The sequence below is a fragment of the Panthera uncia genome, assembly GCF_023721935.1.
Source record: "Panthera uncia isolate 11264 chromosome A1 unlocalized genomic scaffold, Puncia_PCG_1.0 HiC_scaffold_16, whole genome shotgun sequence".
Classification (NCBI taxonomy): domain Eukaryota; kingdom Metazoa; phylum Chordata; class Mammalia; order Carnivora; family Felidae; genus Panthera; species Panthera uncia.
In genome coordinates, this window is record NW_026057576.1 from 42834618 (window position 1) to 42856322 (window position 21705).

The following is a 21705-nucleotide window of genomic DNA, read 5'->3' on the forward strand; positions in this document are numbered from 1 at the left end:
TTTTGAAAACTTTCCCAAATACCCTCCAATGTTCATTCAATACTGAGAAATGCTGTGCATAGTTTCTAGAAAAAGTATAACATGAATAGCTTCACTTTATATCTACATCTACATCTCCCTACATGCATGAGTGTGTTTATAAAAATAAGTCTCTGCACTTTGCAAAAATGTGTTGTTCCTCCTGTGATTCCTGTGCCAGTTAATGACACCACTCTCAAGTTACTCAAGATAGACACCTAGGGTACATCCACAACCTTTAGTTTTACCTCATCAACCCTACATCTGAATAATCATCAAGTCCTATACGTATCTCTCCATCCAACCTAATTATACCTATTCCTGTCAGTTCACATTACAATTTTACCTTGAGTGTGAAGCATTGCAGTATGCCACCCCAGGATATGCCACTTTGGCATATTGATTATTTTGAATTAAAGGTACTTCAGAGATGATTGGTACAGAAAGGACTTGCTGACCCTCCTTGGTCCCACTGAAAGAGGGAGATAAATCTCCCATGTGAAAGGTAACCTCCCTGTACCAGGACACTAGAAGGTATCCTTATCACCAGAGATAGGGAATTTAGAGCCAAGAATCCTGTATAAGTAAACTTTGTTACTTCTTCACCAGTTTACTACCACAAGCTCAAATCCCTTGTCAGTTCACAAATTTATCATTTTGTTGAAAATTTATCATTTTGTTGAAAAAGAATACAGCTTCCTGCTTTGGTCACTTCTTTGACTCTCGTATTTTTACGGGGTTCCCATACATACAAAATTAATTTTTTATCCCATTCATCCATCTTATATTAATTTAATTATGAGACCAACCAAATAACCTAGAAGGAGTAAAGAAAGGTTTCCACCCCTACAGTGGATTGGTAAAATAACCTCCTAACAGATTTCTCTGAATCTAATCTTGCTTTCTCCTGTTTTTCACATCCTATCAAGTGCAATTATTTTAGAATGGAATTCTGATTATTTACTTCCCTGCTTAAAATTCATTAACTCCCATTCAGCCTTATATTAAAGTCAAGATTCTAAAAACATGGCTTCTGGCCCTGCCTCATATAGACCCTGTTTATGTCTCCAAACTCCTTGCTCACCACTTTATTTTTGGCCAGTACAACATGTTCTTCCTGCAGTTCTTTTCAAATTCTGTTTCTCAAACCAAACCATTCCCCATATTTTTATCTGACTATTAGCCACCTGTCAGGCCTCATTCTACATGCCATTTCCTGAAGGAAGATTTCTCTACCCAATACACTTAAATTCTATCATATTGCTAAGTATTTCCCTTACCACAGAATTTATCATGCTATTTTGAGCATTAATATATTCTCCATAAATACATTTAAATACTTAAGAGATCTTTTGTCCTTTTCCCTCTTGCTCTAACTTTGTATTATATATATATATATAATTATTTATAATTTTATAAATATTTTATTTTATAAATATTTATAAATAAATATTTATAATTATTTATAATTTATAAAAAATAAATATATATATAAATAATAATTATATATATAATATATATATAAATTAATTAATTTTTATTTATTTTTTAAACCTGCTACGTTCTCCCTCCAGGGTTGCACCTTCAACCCTAGAATGACAACCTAGAAAAGTTGGCCACAGAAACAATTATAAAAACGAAACTGAGAATGTAGATATTTCACCAGGTTCCCTTGGAACTTATTCTCTACAGTAGTCCCCTCTTGAAGGGGGAATATGTTCTAAGACCTCTAGAGGATGCTTGAAACCATGGATAGTACCAAACACATGTTTTACTGTTTTTCTCCTGTACATACAGACCTATGATAAGGTTTAATTAACACATTAAGTACCATAAGAGATGAACAATAATAGCTAATAATAAAATAAAACAATAATAATAATATACTATAATAAAAGTTACGTGAATGTGTTCTCTCTCTCAAAATATCTTGTGCTGTACTCACCCTTCCTCTTGTGATGATGTGAGATGATAAAATGCTTATGTAATGAGATGAAATGAGGCGAATGATGTCGGCATTGTTACATAACATTAGGCTACAACTAACCTTCTGACAATACATCAGGAGGAGGATCACCTGCTCCCAAACTACAGCAGCCCATTGTTAACTGAAGCCAGGAAAAGCAGAAGTGCAGATAAGGGGATACTACCATATATCTATTGTGTGTAAACAAACTAAACTCATACACAACAGAACTGAGTTGCAACAGTAATATTCAACTAATTTATTTAAGAAATATTCACATTGTCTCTTACTCCATGCCAGCAATTTTGCTAGTCTTCGGGGAGATGATAGTAAATCACACACTATCTTTATAGTTATGGGTGGGTAAAACATAACAGCACTATGACAATGTGCCAAGACAACACATGAAAGGGTGATTTTACCCATACCAGGGGAAATGGAAGAAAGTTCTCTTTTTATGTCTTGAAGCACACATATTGTTTTTTTCAAATAAAACAGAAGAAATAAACCCAGTGTTAAATGACAAAGTCAAATTTATTAAAACACACACACACACACGTACATATGTATACAGGTATGCATGTATTCTCGGTAAAACTATCTAAGACATGAATCTGGAAACTGATCCCTAATCTATTAACATTATTTATAATTAGCTAGCTTAGGAAGTGTTCCAAATATACATTCTTCGATATTTTAATATAGTTTGTTTATTTACTCTAATGCTCAGCCATTTGGGGACGCCAATGATAAATAGGATAACATATTGGTTTTGTCCATTTATGGGGTAAATGGAGGGAAAGTAACAGGCATTGTCCAGCACATATGGGATTTTTTTGCCAGGGACGTAGAATCCTGAAAATTTTCAAAGTGATTTTGTGTGTGTCTGCTATCTTAAAAATATAAATAATGAAAATATATAGACATAAAATCTTAGAGTAATTTAAGTGCTTTACAATTAATGTTTATTGTACTTAAACAAAGTTGTTGTAAAACATTTTTGTAAAGCTGTTATAAACCATTTTAAATACCACCTTCCTGTTTGTAAGTTGTTATATGATCCAAAACACAGCACAATAGAATACAGATGAGGGAAAATAGTCTTCAGGAGAATTTTACCTATTATTACTACACAGATTATTTTTTTTTTAATTTTTTTTTTTAACGTTTTATTTATTTTTGAGACAGAGAGAGACAGAGCATGAAGAGGGGAGGGTCAGCGAGAGGGAGACACAGAATCTGAAACAGGCTCCAGGCTCTGAGCTGTCAGCACAGAGCCCGACGCGGGGCTCGAACTCACGGACCACGAGATCATGACCTGAGCCAAAGTCGGCCGCCCAACCGACTGAGCCACCCAGGCGCCCCACTACACAGATTATTTTGATTTTAATTTCAGAAGAATGATAAGCAAAATGGCTCATTATTATAAACATGAAATGAAGATTACATTCTATCATTGATATGCCTGTAAACTTCCTTTATTTGATGTTCATTTGTGAAAGTGGCACATTTTAAATATGTATCATTGAACTGGTACATTTCCTTGGCAAATCAACAATCATTAATCCATGCAGTGTCTCCTTTGTAAACACTAGGGAATCAGAAGGAGGATAGGTTAAAATATATCCTCTAAAAACTTAGTGCAATAATTACAAACTGCTTTTATATTTGCTGCTCTTTGGATAGGAAATGATTCTTTTTTTAGAATTAAAGTCAAACACAGAAAATCACATGACCTAGTTTTCCAAAATTTTCCCTTCTTTCCTTCATTCTGCCTTCTTTTTTTCCTTCTTAGCCAAATTCATTTATCTCCTGTGAAATCAAAGGATTTTCTCTTAGGGAAGGGTATGATCCATAAGGCAGTCTGGACATTCGGAATTTAGTTTTGTACTTCAGATTCAGCCTATTTCAATATTGTGATTGAACATATCGAAACTGGCACAATCAAGGAAGTTATATATCTTTAAAAGTAAGTATCTTTAAAAGAAATTTACTTCAATCAGTGTTCAAGTTCTTCAGATAAACTTTGTTCAATTTCTGCAACCCCTCCCCCCTTAAAAAAATGGAACCCTCCATCCACTGAGGAATATTAGGAGATGAGGTTCTTATTCTGCTTCAACTCAATAAGACCTTTGAATCTCATTGCATCCATTGATGGAAATGGTTTGTTTATTGGAATGGTATCTTGCTTCTAAGTTTCTGATAAAGGGGAGGAATAATAGAAGCACTGAGAAATTTGGAGTGGAAAGTAATAAAATACAGGGACACAAGTCTTAGAATATATCCATTCCCTCCGTTAAAAGTGAGGTCATAGTAGTTATACTGAATAAGGGGTTTTCCATTATAATTTGGTTGCACTGCCCTTATTTTCCCCCAGCACCCACACATGCAACACAAATCCTCAGCTATGTGACCAGACAGGGAGCTGCCTTATTCTAGCATTATCCTGAGTTTCTAACTACAGTGTACTGTATATCAAGGGATAGCACCTCACTTATGATCAGCTAATTATTTCACTGAATCTTCCTGAACAAAGTGATTGTCTGGGAGTGAGCACTTTCTACATGACAGATCATTTAGAGCCCTTTGCTGTTTGTTTCTTTGTTTTGTTGTTGTTTTGTTTTGTTTTTTTAATTAAAAAGCAGGTGTTTTGTTTTTGTTTTTGTTTTCTGTTTTTGGTTGTGAGGATTGCTACTTGGGGTTTCTAGCATCTCCACTCCATGGTAAATGTTCTCTGCAGTCGGTAACAGTGGGCCTAATAAAGGGAGTAAAGCAAAAATGGGAGGCAGGAAGTTGATTTCTGTAGCTTTCCATCTTCTTATTCCAGATATCTCTAAAACCAAACATACTAAAGTTAGGATTTTGTGAACCAATATATTCCACTTTGATTTTTTTTTTTGTTTCAGCTAATTAAAATTCAGTTACTGTTCCTTGTTATTACTTATAACAAAGTGGAAATCCCATTGAAGCATGAATATCACATTTTAATATGAATTTTATTAATTATAAAATACATAAGAGAAAAGTACACAAAAACATGTGATTTAGTGAACTTTTTACAAAATGAACATGAAAATGGGCTAAATCAATCACTTGGGGTTCAAGGAAATTTAGAACGAAGTAAATGAAGTAAATTCTTGTATTTGAAGTATTATGCTGGCAACACTCTTACCTGTGTCCACTCATTTGTTTGTGGATCATAGGATTCCATAGTGTTGAGGTATGTCTGCCCATCATAGCCACCAACGGCATATAATCTGTCACCAAGGAGACAGACTCCAACAGCATCTCTGGGCATACTCAAAGGAGCCACCATGGTCCATGTGTCTGTTTTGGGATCATATCTAAAATGTAAGGAAAATAGGACATAGCATATCCTAACCACATTCAACTTTGAGTATGTGAAAAATACTCTTTCAAAAGCACACCATGAAAATCAAAACTGTGTTTTTTCTAAAAGCTCAATCATTTGAGCAGATGTTCAAGAGTTAATATCCACAATGTCTGGCTTTCTAAACTTTAAGGTGTTTAAAAAATATACATAGACTCTTAGTTGGATGCACAGTCACTTAGCAGAAAAATTTGCATCATGATTTCTCTCCAAGGGAGTCGGATATGTAAGCCACTATTTTCCACTGTAGAATGAGGTTCTGTCAAACAAACATAAGCAAAATGCTATGGTAATGATACAGAAATAATGGTTAAAAATCTGGGAGAATTATGGAATTCCCCCACAGTTGAAGTCTCCTTTAAATCAGGTCTGAAAGTGTAACCTAACTTTTCTAGAAAGAAAAGGAGAAGTTTATGCAAAAAAAAAATCTGAAGTGCTAATGAAAATGCATGGCCAGCTTTGAGGAAAGCAGGGTTGCAGAGTGGCTAAGTTCAGGGAGGTAACAAGGAGCAGAGTGCCTGAAAGGGTAGTTTTTGATCAGCTTATGCATTGTGTGATGGGTAGGAAAGCATTCTGTGTTCCAGTAACAAAACTTGGGGAAAATAATTACAACATGAACCGAACTGTGCTTTAGTGGCTTTATTTGGGATTCACTGTAAGGGAGAGATTGGTAAATCAAGACACTGAAGCAGGGGGCCCAAGTTATCATTACTGAATTTAAACCAAAAATAATTTAATTTCCAGAAATTCTGATTTCCATACATTATATATGAATATTTCGTATTTTGAGTGGCAGAAGCCTGAAGAATACTTTGGTGAATGGACTTTACTTCAGCTAAGAAGGATTAAACCACTTCTTTGCCTTTAACCTGCACCTGCAAGGTCAGATACGGAAATGAAAAAGCTAGTACAAGCCAAGCAGAGTAAATATAAAAGAAGACAGGGTCAAAGTTTTTTGTTTTTTTGTTTTTTTAACAGACACAGCAAACATATTTTTAGTTTGTTCTTCTACTCAAATCTTGTGTTTCACCAATTGAAACTTTCAACCCACAGACTCCTAAAACAAAGAAACAAACACAAACAAGCAAAAAAAAAACAAAAACAAAAACAAAAACCTACTATAGTTTATTGAAAACAAAGAAGGTTGTTACAAAAGAAAAGGCTGAGAATACCCCAAAGATCTGAAATTAATATTTCTCTGTATTCATGTTATCCAAGATGCTACATGCATTTACATGCCATGGTTGGAAAGGTTGTGACAGCCAAGATAATTTACGTGAAATGAGAGACTGGTTGAATTCCTCCAAAACCAGGACCACCATGAACCATATGCTATCTAGCAAATAAAAATGTAATTTTACATACTGTAGTTAATAAACTCAAAACATCACAAACACAGGCACCGATAGACACACATAAACACTTAATCTATGCCATCAAAATCTTATCATGAACATTTTGAAATATAAAATATTTTTTTTAAATAAGGACAAAATTGGAACACCTGGGTGGCTCAGTCGGTTAAGCATCTGACTTCCGCTCAGGTCATAATCTCATGGTTCATTAGTTCAAGCTCCCCCCCGTCGGGCTCTGTGCTGACAACTCAGAGTCTGGAGCCTGCTCCAGATTCTGTGTCACCCTCTCTCGCTGCTCCTCCCCTGTTCATGCTCTGTCTCTCTCTCTCTCTCTCTCTCTCTCTCAAAAATAAATAAGCATTAAAAAATTAAAAAGAAAACAAAAATAAGGACAAAAAAGAAGAAGAGGAGGAGGAAGAAGAGCAGGAGAAGGAGAAGGTAAAGGAAGAGAAGACATCTCAAGGAATGAAAATAGTAGAATCCAGAAAGTGGAACATTTTATAGGTTAGCTGACTGAATTTTCCAAAAACTCAGTAGCAAAACAAACAAAAGCCCCAGTTATAATGAATAATTAGGAAGAAGTAGCTCTTCTAAATAAATTTGACTTCAACATGAGAAAAAAATGAGTGGACCTTATTTGGATCCCCATTCAAATAGACCAACTGTTAAAAGATGAAGTATGTTGAAATTTTTAATATAGCCTGGGAATTAGATTTTAATAAGGAATCATTTAAGTTTTTATTAGTACTGATAATAGCATTGTTGTTATGTTTAAAAAAAAAATGTCCTGTTCAATTTTAGTTGTTTGTTTCAAGATGAATTTAGAAATGTTTTGAGCTAAAATGATATGTTTGAGAATTTCTTTGAAATACTTAAAAAAGAGTGAAGGGGAAAGGCTGAAACAGGAATGACACATTGGTGACAGTTGTTGAAGCTGGGTAATGAATATAGGGAAGTTTATTGTATTGTTTAGTTTTTTGTTTGTCAGGAAAGATCTGTAGTAAAAATAACCTTAGAAGTAAGAATGTATAATACACTTTAATTTCAGTGAAAAGTGAACGTTCTTTACACTTTATTCATTCTTCAGTAAAATCCAGGCTGGCTTCTGTCACAATCACTTCACCTAAATAGCTTTTTCTGAAGTCATATTTTATCCCTCATTTAATTGCTATTCAGCTCTATAGAATTTTTTTCAACTATTGTCTGCAAAGCAGACTTTGTCACTTGGCAAAAAGGCAGAAGAACTGAGAAAATAGCCAACACTAGTGTGTGAAGAAATAATAAGTTAATTTCTGAAGACTTATGAAATTTTAAGTGAAACTCAAATATTGAACAATTCTCAAATACTCACATTCCAGGGGAAAATAAGAAAATGCCAGTATGCCCTATATTTAGTACACATTTAGAAATAACATTCTATATTTAGAAATAGGTTATATATATATATATATATATATATATATATATATATACTGGCATATATATACATATATACATATGTGTGTGTGTGTGTGTATGTGTGTGTATAAAATGTGTATATAATTTTACAAAATTCCTAAAGGGAACTTTACAAATTTAATGCATTCTAGAAATCCAGACCTTTGAATTGGATATACCTGTCTTCAGTGCTATGTAACATATTTTTTTGTAATAACAAACTTTTGATTCATATCTGGCAATGATGAAAATTTAAATTTATATATTGCAATTCAAAAATGAAATCTAACCCAAACAAAAACAATCCAACCCCTTCCTACCCATACACACACTCTCTCCTAGATATTTAGAAAGTAAATACACAAATACAAGGTTACCTACTAGTGGTTATTTTGTTTTTTACATTAAGGACTCTAAATTAATTTTTCTATATTCAGAACTCAATAGATTCACCTTTCAGCCCAGGGATATACAAAATTGTAACCCCCTAAAGTGAAATAAACAGACTTTTTTACCTTAGGAGAGGATCCACAGATGTATAACCATTTCCCAAACATTTATTAACAGTGAACTCTGTCATTGTTGGGGGTAGGGTTCAGTTAGTTTTCACTAAGTTCCCCCAATTTTTTTTTTCTGGTTGTCTGTTCATTTTTTTTGAAAGAGAAAAAGGTGGAGTGGGAGGGGGTTGACTGTCTTTTTGTATTTAGGCTGTCAGCCTTTCCTACATCTCACCTTGGCCTTTGTTGTCACGGTGTGAGCTCTGTATCAGGGACTCTATTAAACTTTATAGCCCTCAGGAAAGAGAAGTGCCAGCATGTAGGGGCTAAAATTGGCTATAAAATGAAAACTTGCTGAAGGCATATGAGAGTCACAGAACAAAACTTAGTGTCTCATTGAAAATCTCCATTGAAGCTTTTGAGGTACCATTAGTTTTTTAAGCCCCCCCCCTTTTTTTCACATTATTTAAGGATAAAAATTGATCTTAAAATATTAAAGGGAAACTTTTTAAGTATAAAAGCATTACCTCAGTAACCAATAAAATTAAAAATACTCATTTTCCTAAACTTGTATGACAATATTCAGCTACAAAGCAAATTAAATGACATAGAAGAGATCTGTAGCCAGGTTTGTTCGCCTGTAAAACAAAACAAAGCAAATAAGTAAAAAGAGAAATAAGAAAAGATGAGATCCATGCTACAAAAATAAACTTCTCTGAAAGAGCTTTTAGATTTCTAGGAAATGAATTATACAATCTATAGTTGAATTTTCATAAATTATTTGAATTAGGCAATCAAGTGTGACAATAATGCTGGTCAAAAATAAATAATTTCATTTTTCCTGTAAAGAAAATGAATATCTACCAGGCCTCATGAGATTTTCAAAACAGATGTACCTTGACTTCAGAAATTTTCATGACAAGAATGGAAAATAAATTAATTTTAATAAAATTAATTTTTAAAAACTTCAGAACAACTGTAAAAATGTTCCTATAAACATCCTTGCTCAGATATTTTCATACATATGCATATCTAATGGGTATTTAGGAATAGAATTTGTGGGTCAAAGAGGAGGTATATTTTGAACTGTGGTAGATACTGCCAATGGGTATTACAGAATCTGGGCAATTTACAGTCCCACCATGAGTGTCATGAGACTTCAGTTGCTCTCCATCTTCTCCAGCATGTGGTATTAGCTAATTTCACTTTAGCCTGTCTAGTAGGTCCTGGTATGACATTGTGACTTTAATTTGCATTTCCCTGATGACTCCAAGCGTTTTTCCCAATAGTCATTTTTTCAAGAGCTCTTCTCCCAATCTTCTGCCGACTTTTTCTAATGTTTTTAAGTTCTTTGAAAAATCATTTCTAGAATTTAATTTTTGGAAACAAAGCCTTTGTTGGTTAAATGCGTTGCAAATATTTTTCCCACTCTCTGGGGTAAATGCGTTGCAAATATTTTTCCCACTCTCTGGGGTAAATTTTTAGTCTTCATGCTATCTTTTGAGGAAGGACCTTTTTAAATATTTTTTCTTTTTGAGTAATCTCTACATGCAACATGAACCTCAAACTCATGACCTCAAGATCAAGAGTCGCATGTTCTGTTAACTGAGCCAGCCAGACCCCCTGATGAAAGGTATTTTAACAGGAATATTTGTCTTTATGAATGACTCTTTCCAGATTCAGTTTAAGTAATCTTTCACTTCCCTATAACTGTAAAGATTACCCCCTCTGTTATATTATAAAAGCTTTGTTTCTTATTTACATTTAAAATGCATCCTGAATTGATTTTTGGTATGATATGAGATGTAGCTAAAACTGATTTTTTTTCCACATGAGATGTGCTCTTTTGCCTTTGCCGTAAGTCAAGATTCCTCATATGTGTGATTCTATTTCTGAACACAAATCTGTTTCACTTGTCTACTCATTTGTACTAGGCCATTACCACAATACCTTAAAGTAACTTTATTAGTTGTAACATGTAGTACTCCAAAGTTTTCTTGAGATTTGGGGTCCTTTTCATTTTTATTTAAATTATAGGATTAACTTTTCAACGTTACATCCATAATCACACTAGACAAACATTTACAATTTTTTAAATTTTTTTAATGTTTATTTATTTTTGAGAGAGAGCGTGCGCACACCCGCACAAGTCGGGGAGGGGCAGAGACAGAGAGGGAGACACAGAATCCAAAACAGGCTCCAGGCTCTGAGCTGTCAGCACAGAGCCCAATGTGGGGCTGGAACTTGGGAACAGTAAGATAATAACCTGAGTCGAAGTAGGATGCTCAACTGACTGAGCCACCCAGTTGCTCCAACAGTTACAATTTAAATAAGGATTGCAATGAATCCATAAAACATTTTAGAGGACAATTCTTCTGTTCCATGAATGTGGCATTTCCCTCTATTTAAGATTTTTTGAAACTTTTCTCAATATTTTATTTTCCATTTAGCGGTACTGCATATCTATTGTAAGATTCATTGCTAGGCATTTTTTAAATTTTTTAATAGCAATTATTTATTTATTTATTTAAAAATTTTATTTTTAAGTAATTTCTACACTCAACATGAAGTTCGAACTTACAACCCTAAGATTAAGAGTCACATGCTCTAGTGACTGAGCCAGCCAGGTACACCTAATGGCAACTTTTTATACATTAATTTTATTATAGTTTGCAGGTAGAAATGTAATTAATTTCATATATTGACTGAGTATATAGCAAACTTATTAACCCACTTTTTAAATCAAATAATTTCTAATTAGACTGGTTAGATTATCATTAGATCTTTATCATGTAACCTTGAATAATGACAGTTTTATTCATTCCTTTCTAATGATTAATTTTCTTTCCATAATTGCTTTACTACTGGATACTCTAATAAAATGTTGAAAAAAGTGGTATTAACATTCATTTTTTCCCTAATGAAAATCGCAAAACAACATATTTCAATATTTCACTACTTTTCTATTAATTTCTCTTCCAAGTTTGGTGAGAGTTTTTATTATGGTAGGTATTGAATTTTATCATTTTTGCATTTATTCAGATGTTTATTTATGACATTGATTTACATTGATTAGTTGTTCAATGCTAAACCAAACTTGTATTTCTGGAATAAATGCAAATTGGTTGAGGTTTGATTTGTTAATATTTCTTTTGGATGTTTGCATCTATGCTCATGAGTTTAACCGTCTTTTTTTTATTTGTTTCTCTTGTTTTTTTATTTCCTACACAGTGTATAAAAGATTTTACTTTTCTATAAATTTGCTCATTTCAACTAAAATTTCAAATAATGGCATAAATATTCAAATAGTCTCTTTTTAGAGTCTCATAATAGTGACTCATTCATTTCTTTTATTTTTAAAATTTACTTATTCATTTTGAGGTAGAGGGGAAAGGTGCAGAGAGAAAGGGAGAGAGAATCCCAAGGGGGCTCCATGGAGCCCAATACGGGGCTTGATTTCATGAACTTGAGATCATGAGCTGAGCCAAAACCAAGAGCCAAAACCATGACCTAGGGACCCAGAGGTCCCTACTCATTTCTGATATAGGTAATTTTTTTCTCCTTTTCCTTCACAATCTAGCAACTAGCTTTTAAATTTTATTGCAAATATTTTTAGAGAAATAACCTAGGTTTCTTTTTAATCCTCTCAATTTCATGTTCGCTTTATATTTTGTTAATATATTTCAATCACTATTTCACTTCTGTTTTGGTAGTTGTTTTAGTCCAATTTTTGTAACTTGAGATTGAAGCTTAAATCTTTGCTTTTCAGCTCTTTTAACTTGTTAAGTACATGCACTTAAGTCAATAAATTTCTTTTCAAGAATTTCTTTGGAAATGCTAGAACTTAGTACCCCATGTTACATGTCACAGGAGTAGATTAGTCTCTTGGCAATTTATGATACATGTGGTATTCTCCTTATGTGAACTTTTTCAGTAATTCAAACAGTCTTGCCTAAATTGCATGGTTCCTTAAATGATTTTATTGTGTGGTATAAACAGAGTTTAATGATGTACATTTCTAATAAGATCTTGAGGAGAGCTTGGGAAAATTGGGAGGCCCCTCTTTTTTTTTTTTTTAAGTTTATTTAGTTTTGTGAGAGACAGAGAGAATGTGAGCAAGGGTGGGGCAGAGAGAGGGAGAATGTTAAGGAGGCCCCGCACTGTCAGCCCAGAGCTGGGCATGGGTTTTGAACTCATGAATCGTGAGATCATGACCTGAGTCGAAATCATGAGTTGGATGCTCAACTGACTAAGCTACCCAGGTGCCCCAAGACCTCTTTTAATGATAGTGTGAATTTGTATTTTTTATAGAAATACCAAGTCTAGCGTGAAGCATTTGGAAAAATCTGTAGTGAAAGGAATATAATTTTCAAAAAGGAATTTCTTTAGCTACATCCCACAACATTTGATATATATTTTCGTTATCATTAAGTTCAAATTATTTTCCAGTTTGAGTCACATATCATTTCAAAGTATCTCCTAACTTCAAACAGTTGAACATGGGGCACCTGGCTGGCTTGGTCTATAGAGTATGCAACTCTTGATCTTGGAGTGGTGGGTTCAAGCCCCTCAGTAAGCATTGAACTTACTGAAAAACAAAAACAAAAAACAAACAGCTGATTAATTCCCTAGTTTAATTTAGTTTAATTCCCTATTGATCAGAGAACATGCCCTATGAGATTTCAAACTTTTGAAATTTGTTGAGGTTTACTTTATGACCCAGAACACAGTAAATTTTGATAACTATTTCATGTGTAACTAAAAATATGACCTATAAAGGTAATCACTATAGCACCAAAATTATTTAGATTTTTTTCAAAATGTTGTATGTAATAAACTAGAATATGGAGGGAAAACTGTTTCTACTTCAAAACTTACCTACCCTGAAACAATTTAATTCTAGGAATTCTCATATAAAATAGTTGGTTTAATACAACATACATATAAGGAAATCAATCATTTTCCTAATAACTTGCTGCCTGGACTCAGGTTTTACACCGCCACAGATTTTCATGGCTTGTCTACTTCCATGGGCCTAGACACAGAAGCCCTAGAAATTAATTCTTTATTGTGATTTATAAACCCTTGTGGCTCTTGGTGCTCCTGTTTCCACCTACCAAGGAGCCCACAATGGCAGTGCCTCCAGACAAAGGCTGGTGACTACAGTCCACACCTACAGGACTGGCTCCCCTATAGGCAGAGAAAGGAGTCAGATTACATGACCTCAGTAACTTCCCCCAAAGAAATGAATAGAAAGACATGAGAATTTTATGTTATTTGCCAAGTGATTTACTAAACAAAGAGTTAACTGATAACAAGTAAAGCTATAAAATGAGGGTAAAATATATTCTATATTATTATATATTATATATTATGCATTATATATACATATATATGACTTCATATAATTACATATAAAAATGTGATTTCAGTATGGGAAATTACTTTTAACATGCAAGCATATTTGTGCTGGTTGTCACTTTGCTGGTGCCTAAAGAACCATACTCTTAGTGTCATACATTTGAGTATTCCACTCCTTCCTTGCTGTGACCAGCATTGGCCAGTGTGACTTTAATAGGTGTGATGCATGTAGAGGCCTGATGATTCATTGTATTGGATGTCTGCCCTCTCTGAGCCCCGTTCTCTTGGATTCCCATGTCTTGGAACCCCCGCTACCATATGGTAGAATATCCAGCTAAAGGAGAACCACAGTGCTCTGGCTAAAGCATCAACTGAGATACCAGGTGAGAGGCAGCCCTAACTGCCAGCTCGGCCAGAGAATGACTGCAAATATTAAAGCCTTGTTGAGCCCCAGATGATTGTAGCATCAGCCAATATCATGCAGAGTAGAAGAGTAGCCCAACTGAACCCAGTCAACACATAATCATGAAAGATTTTAATCATAAAAGAAACAATTATAAAAGTATTTTAAGTCACTAAGATTGTAGAATTATTTGCTAGAAATAACTAAAACAATAGCAAACAATTTCATGAAGAAGTATATATCTACCTTAAAATATAAAATATATTCATTTAAATAAAATATTAAAAATATTTATAAATTTGTATTAACCATATGACATACATATGGTTAGTAACATCTATACCTAATATTTATAAAAATAAACAAAATAACTATTTGAGTATTGGTCTAAACCAGTGTCAAAAAAACCCAACCATAGTGTTGGTAGAATTTAAGATCAGAAGCCACAGTCTATCAGACAATGTACATTAATCCATCCATTGATTTATTCAGACAGGATATTTAAGCATTCATTATATGCTCTACCCCTGACATATAGAACCTAAATGTACAATTGGAGAAAGGAACAAAGAAATAGACTGGCTTTTTTCTTTAATTTAACCTTTGTTAGTAAATACGTCTCAATATATTGAAAAAGAATCAAATATAGACATCAATTTATATAAATGAATTTTAATGAGTACTGACAAAATTGCTTTCTTTTATGATTTTTTCCTCATGATTTTCTATCACAACAACAAACACTACTTCTAAATTAAAAAAATGAAAACTTCATGGGGCGCTTGGGTAGCTCAGTCAGTTAAGCATCTGACCCTTGGTTTTTGCTCAGGTCATGATCTCACAGTTCATGGGATTGAGCCTGGTGTCAGTCTCTGTGCTGACAGTGCAGAGCCTGGTTGGGATTCTCTTTATCCTTGTCTCTGCCCTTCCCCCACATGCTCTTTCTCTTTCTGTCTCTCTCTCTCTCTCTCTCTCTCTCTCTCTCTCTCTCCCCACCCAAGATAAACTAACTAACTAACTAAATAAATAAATAAATAAAAACTTCAGAGTGGTTTAAATATCAGGCTGCAACCATCCAAGACAGGATTTCTTAGTTCAAATCCAGTCTGAATTTACAAATTATTCTCTGATAAGTATAAATTCCTCAACACAGGATCTTCCACATATTCTCTAAGGACACATTCCCTGTTTTTATTTCATTGCAATAGTCTAACTTAGGGTCACATGTGACATAGGATGGTTTTGAGGTGAGTATCCATTTCAACAACAAGACAGAGGGAGAAAAGTCAGCACAATGTTAGGGGAAAAAAATGGTTCCCAATATTGTTTGCGTGTTTCCAACTCTCATATTGATTATGTGCTTAATCTTTAAGATAGACGTTTAAAAAGTAGTTATTGATATTCTCCCGATCATCCTTGGTACTTCTCTTAAATATATAATGGGAACAGAAACATTTGGAAAGAAGACGGGGTAACTAGATTTCTTCTCCCCTTTTCAACAATCCCTGTGTATTTATTAAAAAAAATGTTTAAAAAGGTTAATTTTATTTCAATTTAATTTAACTGCCTATGAAGGCACATGAAAAATCCTATTTTGACCTAGATCATATTTATTACATCCTCTTTTTAAGCATGAGGAGAAGAGAAGTGAATTGATGACAGAACAAGGGGAAGCAAGGATAAGCCACACAGCTCTTTGACTCCTTAGATGTAGTTTCCTCAGAGGGGCTTCAAAAATTATTTAAATTATTGTCAATCAATAGAACATGGAGCATACCCAGGAGATCTGAATGTTGGTTAAAATTCACTTTTAGAAATAAATACCTGGGGGCACCTAGGTAGCTCAGTTAGTTAAGTGAAAGACTCTTGATTTCGGTTCAGGTCATGATCTCATGGTCATTAGATTGAGCCCCACATCAGGCTCTGGGCTGGGCCTGGAGCCTGCTTGGGATTCTCTCTCTACCTTTCCCTCTGCCCCTTTCCCACTTGAGCTGGGTGGAGTTCACTTGCACTAGTTCTCTCAAAATGAATGAATGAATGAATGAATGAATACATGCATACATAGATACATACCTTTTAACAGTTCAGAACTAAGGAGCAATTGATTATATAATCACTTAATCTACTAATATAACAGAAAAGTCTTATTAGCAGTATAAGTACAAGTTGTGTATTAAATAGCTTCTCTCAACATGAAAATGGATTTGGTAATTGACACCAGGGTTGATATCCTTCCATCTGTTTGGACATGAGGTTTCATCTATTCATGGACACCTACGTTTCCCCATAATTGTTCTTTTCCTTCCTTTAAAGCATGTAGATGGAGTACCATGATGCTAGCATTCCAGGTAGTACATTCAAGGACAACAGATTATTTTGTTATTCCCTGTCCTTAGCTGACCAATTCAAAGATAACACTCGCCTCATAAGCCATTGATCTAATCACATATCACATATCTACAAATATCTACTCACATATCAAAATTAGTTTAGCTGTGGTGTTAGCTAATAGTTGTTACATCCACTTGCAAAGCAGGGACCCCACGTATCTAGGCTATCAGAATTTCCATCTTTTGCATATATGTCTACAAGAAATTTGAACATAATTTTTTATCAAAGAAATAGCAAAGATTATGTGTGCACAATAATAGAAAAATAACATTAACAGCACACTAGTTAGTCTTTTTATGCTATGCTCATTTGGCTAATGTTAACAGTAAGATCTTAGGAAGAAGAAGAAAATCTCTTACTAAGTAGTTCAAAACCCCAATCAAACATTTTAACTTTAAACAGTTCAGGTAGAAATTGAGAAAATTTAGAATCTTACATATGTCAAAGTATGAGTTAGTATATTAATATGCTATATGGCCTAGGATAAGTGCTTATGATTCAAATAAAAAGTCTCTCCTTGATCATCTGTTTTCACGTTTAGAACTGCTACAATTCTTGGATTATGTCCAAACCAAAAAGTTGAAATAAGAAGAGAAATGAAAGAATACAAAATTCTATTCTTACCTTATATATTATTGTGTATAATAACATTAAAAATGTTAAATTAATAATGTATTTATCCCTATATGTCTGACAGCAAATCTTAACTTTCATTATTTCATTCTTTATCAAAGATCTAAAGATGATAAAAATATTGAGCCATATCTGGACAGAAATAAATTAGGTATTCTTATTTTAGGTGACTTTTCCTTTTCTTTTTTTAAAATTTTTTTTACATTTATTTATTTTTGAGAGACAGAGAAAGACAGAGCACAAGCAGGGGAGGGGCAGAGAGAGAATGAGACACAGAATCCGAAGCAGGCTCCAGGCTCTGAGCTGTCAGCACAGAGCCCGATGTAGGGCTTGAACTCACAGACCATGAGATCATGACCTGAGCTGAAGTTGGACGCTCAACCGACTGAGCCACCCAGGCCCCCCTAGGTGACTTTTTCTGATATGACTAGACTAGAATTTGGTAAATTTTGAGCAGACGTTTTATATTTATTGTAAGTGATGTATAAAAATTTATTAGGTGCTTATTTGTTAATAGTGTTTGGGTTAGATATAAAGATATAACTTTCAATAAATATATGAAAAGTTGCTTAATATTTTAGTCCCTATCAAAAATTTTGTCAATAAAACAAATGCCTAAAATATATGGATGTAAATCATTGATACTCAGTCTATAATGGTGGAAATGGGCATTCATATGCAAATAGAAAAATAAACAAAAATTTATCTGTCTTTCCATCAGTCCACCCACACATCCATGCATCTTTCTATTCTTCCATCCATACATCCATGCATCCCTATCTTTCTATCTATTAATCTATATACCTTCCTATTTATAGTATATCTCCAGATGTTTTCCCTTGTGAGAAATTTGAGGCCTGTTTTTCTTAGCATCTACCTGATTCACTATAGGCTTGGTGAGGACTCACTTTGTACCAAGAATTGTACCAAGGGGAGGATTATAGGGTGAACAGGCTAATCTTGATCATCACCAGCACATGGATCTAGCTATGTTAAAAAATTGATTTAAAATTATTTTTCATCATATTATCAATAGTAGGTACACAAGAAAACTCCCTTGTGCTTTCAGGTCAAATTTGACTTATGAAAAAATCTCTCTGGTTACTACTATATGGAGAAAAAATTGGAAGAAGGCAGAGTGAACATTACAAAGGCAGATTTAAGAGGCTCTTATCTTGATCTCTCTCTCTTGCAGGCCTTATGGCTGGGATGCAGATTTTAGGGTGAAGGTGGTCCCGATCTATTATTAGCCAGCAGAACCGATGCCTTTGAGCATATTTTTTGATTCATTGCCTGGTTTCCTGTTTTATTTGTGATCTTCAAGTTCTAATTATTTATTTGTCTCTTTTTTTTTCAAGTAAGTTTCAAGCTCTATTTAGTCCAGTGAAAATACATGCAAAACAATATTTGTTGAATAAAAAAATAGATTCATGCGCTTTGTCTTATGGATTGCACCTTCTGGGCAATTCTGCTAGAACTCACTACATCTTTTGGACATCAATTTTGTCCACTAGGATGCTCTTATCAGAGTGAGAGTTGGCTGTGAAATTGGTTTTCACTGTTCCATCAACTATTCTAAACTGTCTGTTCTTGTTGAGTCCTTGACTTCTTTCTTGCTCTGATTTGAGATGCCAGTATTCTTTGTGTTTAAGACAGCCTGACTCTTTACAACTTTTGATGTCTTATATAACTACTTTAACACCACTATTATGTAATACCTTTATGTTTCCATAAGAAATCCTTGTCATATAGTAAAATTTGTTCCATCCGTCAATCTATGATACATAACATTGTACACTACCACTTGTTATTCCTAATGGTTTGTTTTCCTAAGATTATATACTAAAAAACAGTCTTTACATTATATGTGTAAAATAATCCTACAGAGTACTATTATGTATCTTGATTTATTGATGATTTACATGTGAAATCATCACTATAGAATATATGTGATAGAAACTACAAAAATGCTATTAATCTGACACATAATATGAGCTGGGATAAGAATCATGATAATGCTGTGTGCTTCTGCATTACTTAAACTGCTCATACCCATTGTACTCCTCTAACTTAAAATAGCTACACTTATTTAAGTTTAATTTTGCATCATAAATATATTTGTAGACTGGATTATTTATGCCTCTATTCACAACATTTCAATACATTAGACAGTAAAGTTAGAAGAGAATAATGAAATATCATTTCATTAGTAACATTTATGTAAGATATATAGTAAAAACAGGAGCCACATCATGTTAATCTTTTTTTTTTTCTTTTTGCTATTTTTCCCAAGAATTTAGCAGAGAAAAATGTGAATGAGCTGTCAGTCTATTAGGAGCATGTTTTAAATAAATGACTTCATGTTTGTGTATATAAAGGTATCCTTTCACCACTGTCCTCACTGTAACACCTGTTGTTCCTAATTTCATTGGACAAGAGAATGGTGAAGTGAAACCGTGTTGAGCTTATTGCTTTCCTCTATGTGTAGATAGCCATAAATCTACAGTCCATCTCACACACTAGAAATGTCATTAAACATGTTTCTACATTTTATTCAAGAAGTGGCTTAAGTTTGAGCACAGTCAGTTTACTAAAAGCTATCTCTTGCAATGGCCTTATTCTCAACAAAAATCATCACATATCTTTAGACAAATACATTATAAAAGAGAGAGCATCTTTCTGCCACTGACTATACCACCTGCAAGCATGAGTATAATGGATGCGATTTCTAAATATGAAGAGGACAATTGTTATTGCCATCAGCGCAATCTACCAATTATCTCTTGTTCTTCTACCAGGTGGAAGTTCTCCCACCCTCATTAATTTTTCTGTGGCCATGTGACTGGTTTGTCAAAGTATGGAAAAAAGAGAATTATATTACTGGCATGTGGACTCTAAGAGCCAGTGAACAGTGTACACGTTTCCCTTCCAACACTAGCAGTGCTTATACTTAGCTTATCTGCTATTCTGAGTAGCAGAGCAATGATATCATGGATCTGTCAGGGACATGCAGCACTAGTAAGAAAAAAAAAATACAGTATTAAGTCACTGAGAGTTTCAAAGTTATTCATTACAGAATTACTTATCCTATCTCAGTTGATATAACAGTTGACTTCAGTATTCCCAATTCTCACTTCCCCATATATCAGCATGTATTCTTACATAATTAGAAATATCATTTTATGTTTCACTAACTATCGCTGTACACAGTACAATAGCTCCAAGTGATATACAGCCCTTAAAGAGAACTTAGATATAAACATGCCAGGAAGTGTTTGGATTGTTGGACCCAAGCCTGAAGACAGGGTTCCTTTCTACTCCAGACCTTTGTGCACTTGACCATTTTTAGGGAGAATTAAAAGAGAACCTATATTTCTACTCCAGAACTTTGTGCACTTGGCCATTTTTAGGAATAGTTAAAAGAGGACCAGGATTACAGAAGATAGAGTTCTAATAAGTCTATCTTCCATTAATAAAGGTATGACACAAAAGAAAGTCCATAATGCACCTTTGAGAGTTGGAAGGGAGTAGTAGAACAATATAGGATGAACAATTAAATACCTAACTTTTAAAAAAGAATTAACAAATATTCATAGATTTAGTAGATTACTTAAAACTGTTTTAAAGGATCTTTTAAAATATTACTTTAAATTATTGTGGAAAAAATTATAGGGCTTTAAATAAAAGTTGAAGAAAGAAAGGAAAGAAGTGAGGAAAGAGGAAAGGAAGGAGATAGGAAGGACAAAAATAAAACAAGAAAGAATGAAAGTAAGTCCAAAAAGAAACCCACAATTATATGGTCAAATAAACTTCAACAAAAGAAGCAAGAATATACATTGTGAAATGGAAAGTCTATTCAACAAATGGTGTTGAGAAAATTGGACAGCTACATGCAAAAAAAAATTGAACTGGACCACCTTCTGACACCATACACAAAAATAAATTGAAAATAGTTTAAAGATCTAAATGTAAGACAGGAAACCATAAAAATCCTAGAAGAGATCACAGGCAGTAACCTCTTTGACACTGGCCCTAGCAACTAATTTCTAGTTTCTTCTGCGGCAAGGGAAACAAAAGCAAAAATAACTACTGGGACTTCATCAAACAAAACAAAACAAAACAAAGCAAACAACAACAATAACAACAGCATCCTCACAGTGAAAGAAACAATCAACAAAACTAAAAGGCAACCTATGGAAAGGGAGAAGATATTTGCAAATGACGTATCTGATAAAGGATTAGTATCCAAAATA

The 21705-nt window shown here is 33.8% G+C and overlaps 1 protein-coding gene across 2 annotated transcripts in view; it reads right to left on the minus strand.

Moving 5' to 3' along the window:
* Positions 1 to 21705, minus strand: part of KLHL1 (kelch like family member 1) — a 362590-nt gene that overhangs the window by 1476 nt on the left and 339409 nt on the right. For both annotated transcript variants that reach the window (XM_049647049.1, XM_049647048.1), the window contains one exon: positions 5157 to 5328. In XM_049647049.1, the coding sequence (XP_049503006.1) occupies positions 5157 to 5328 (172 nt within the window). The remainder of the gene's footprint in view (positions 1 to 5156; positions 5329 to 21705) is intronic.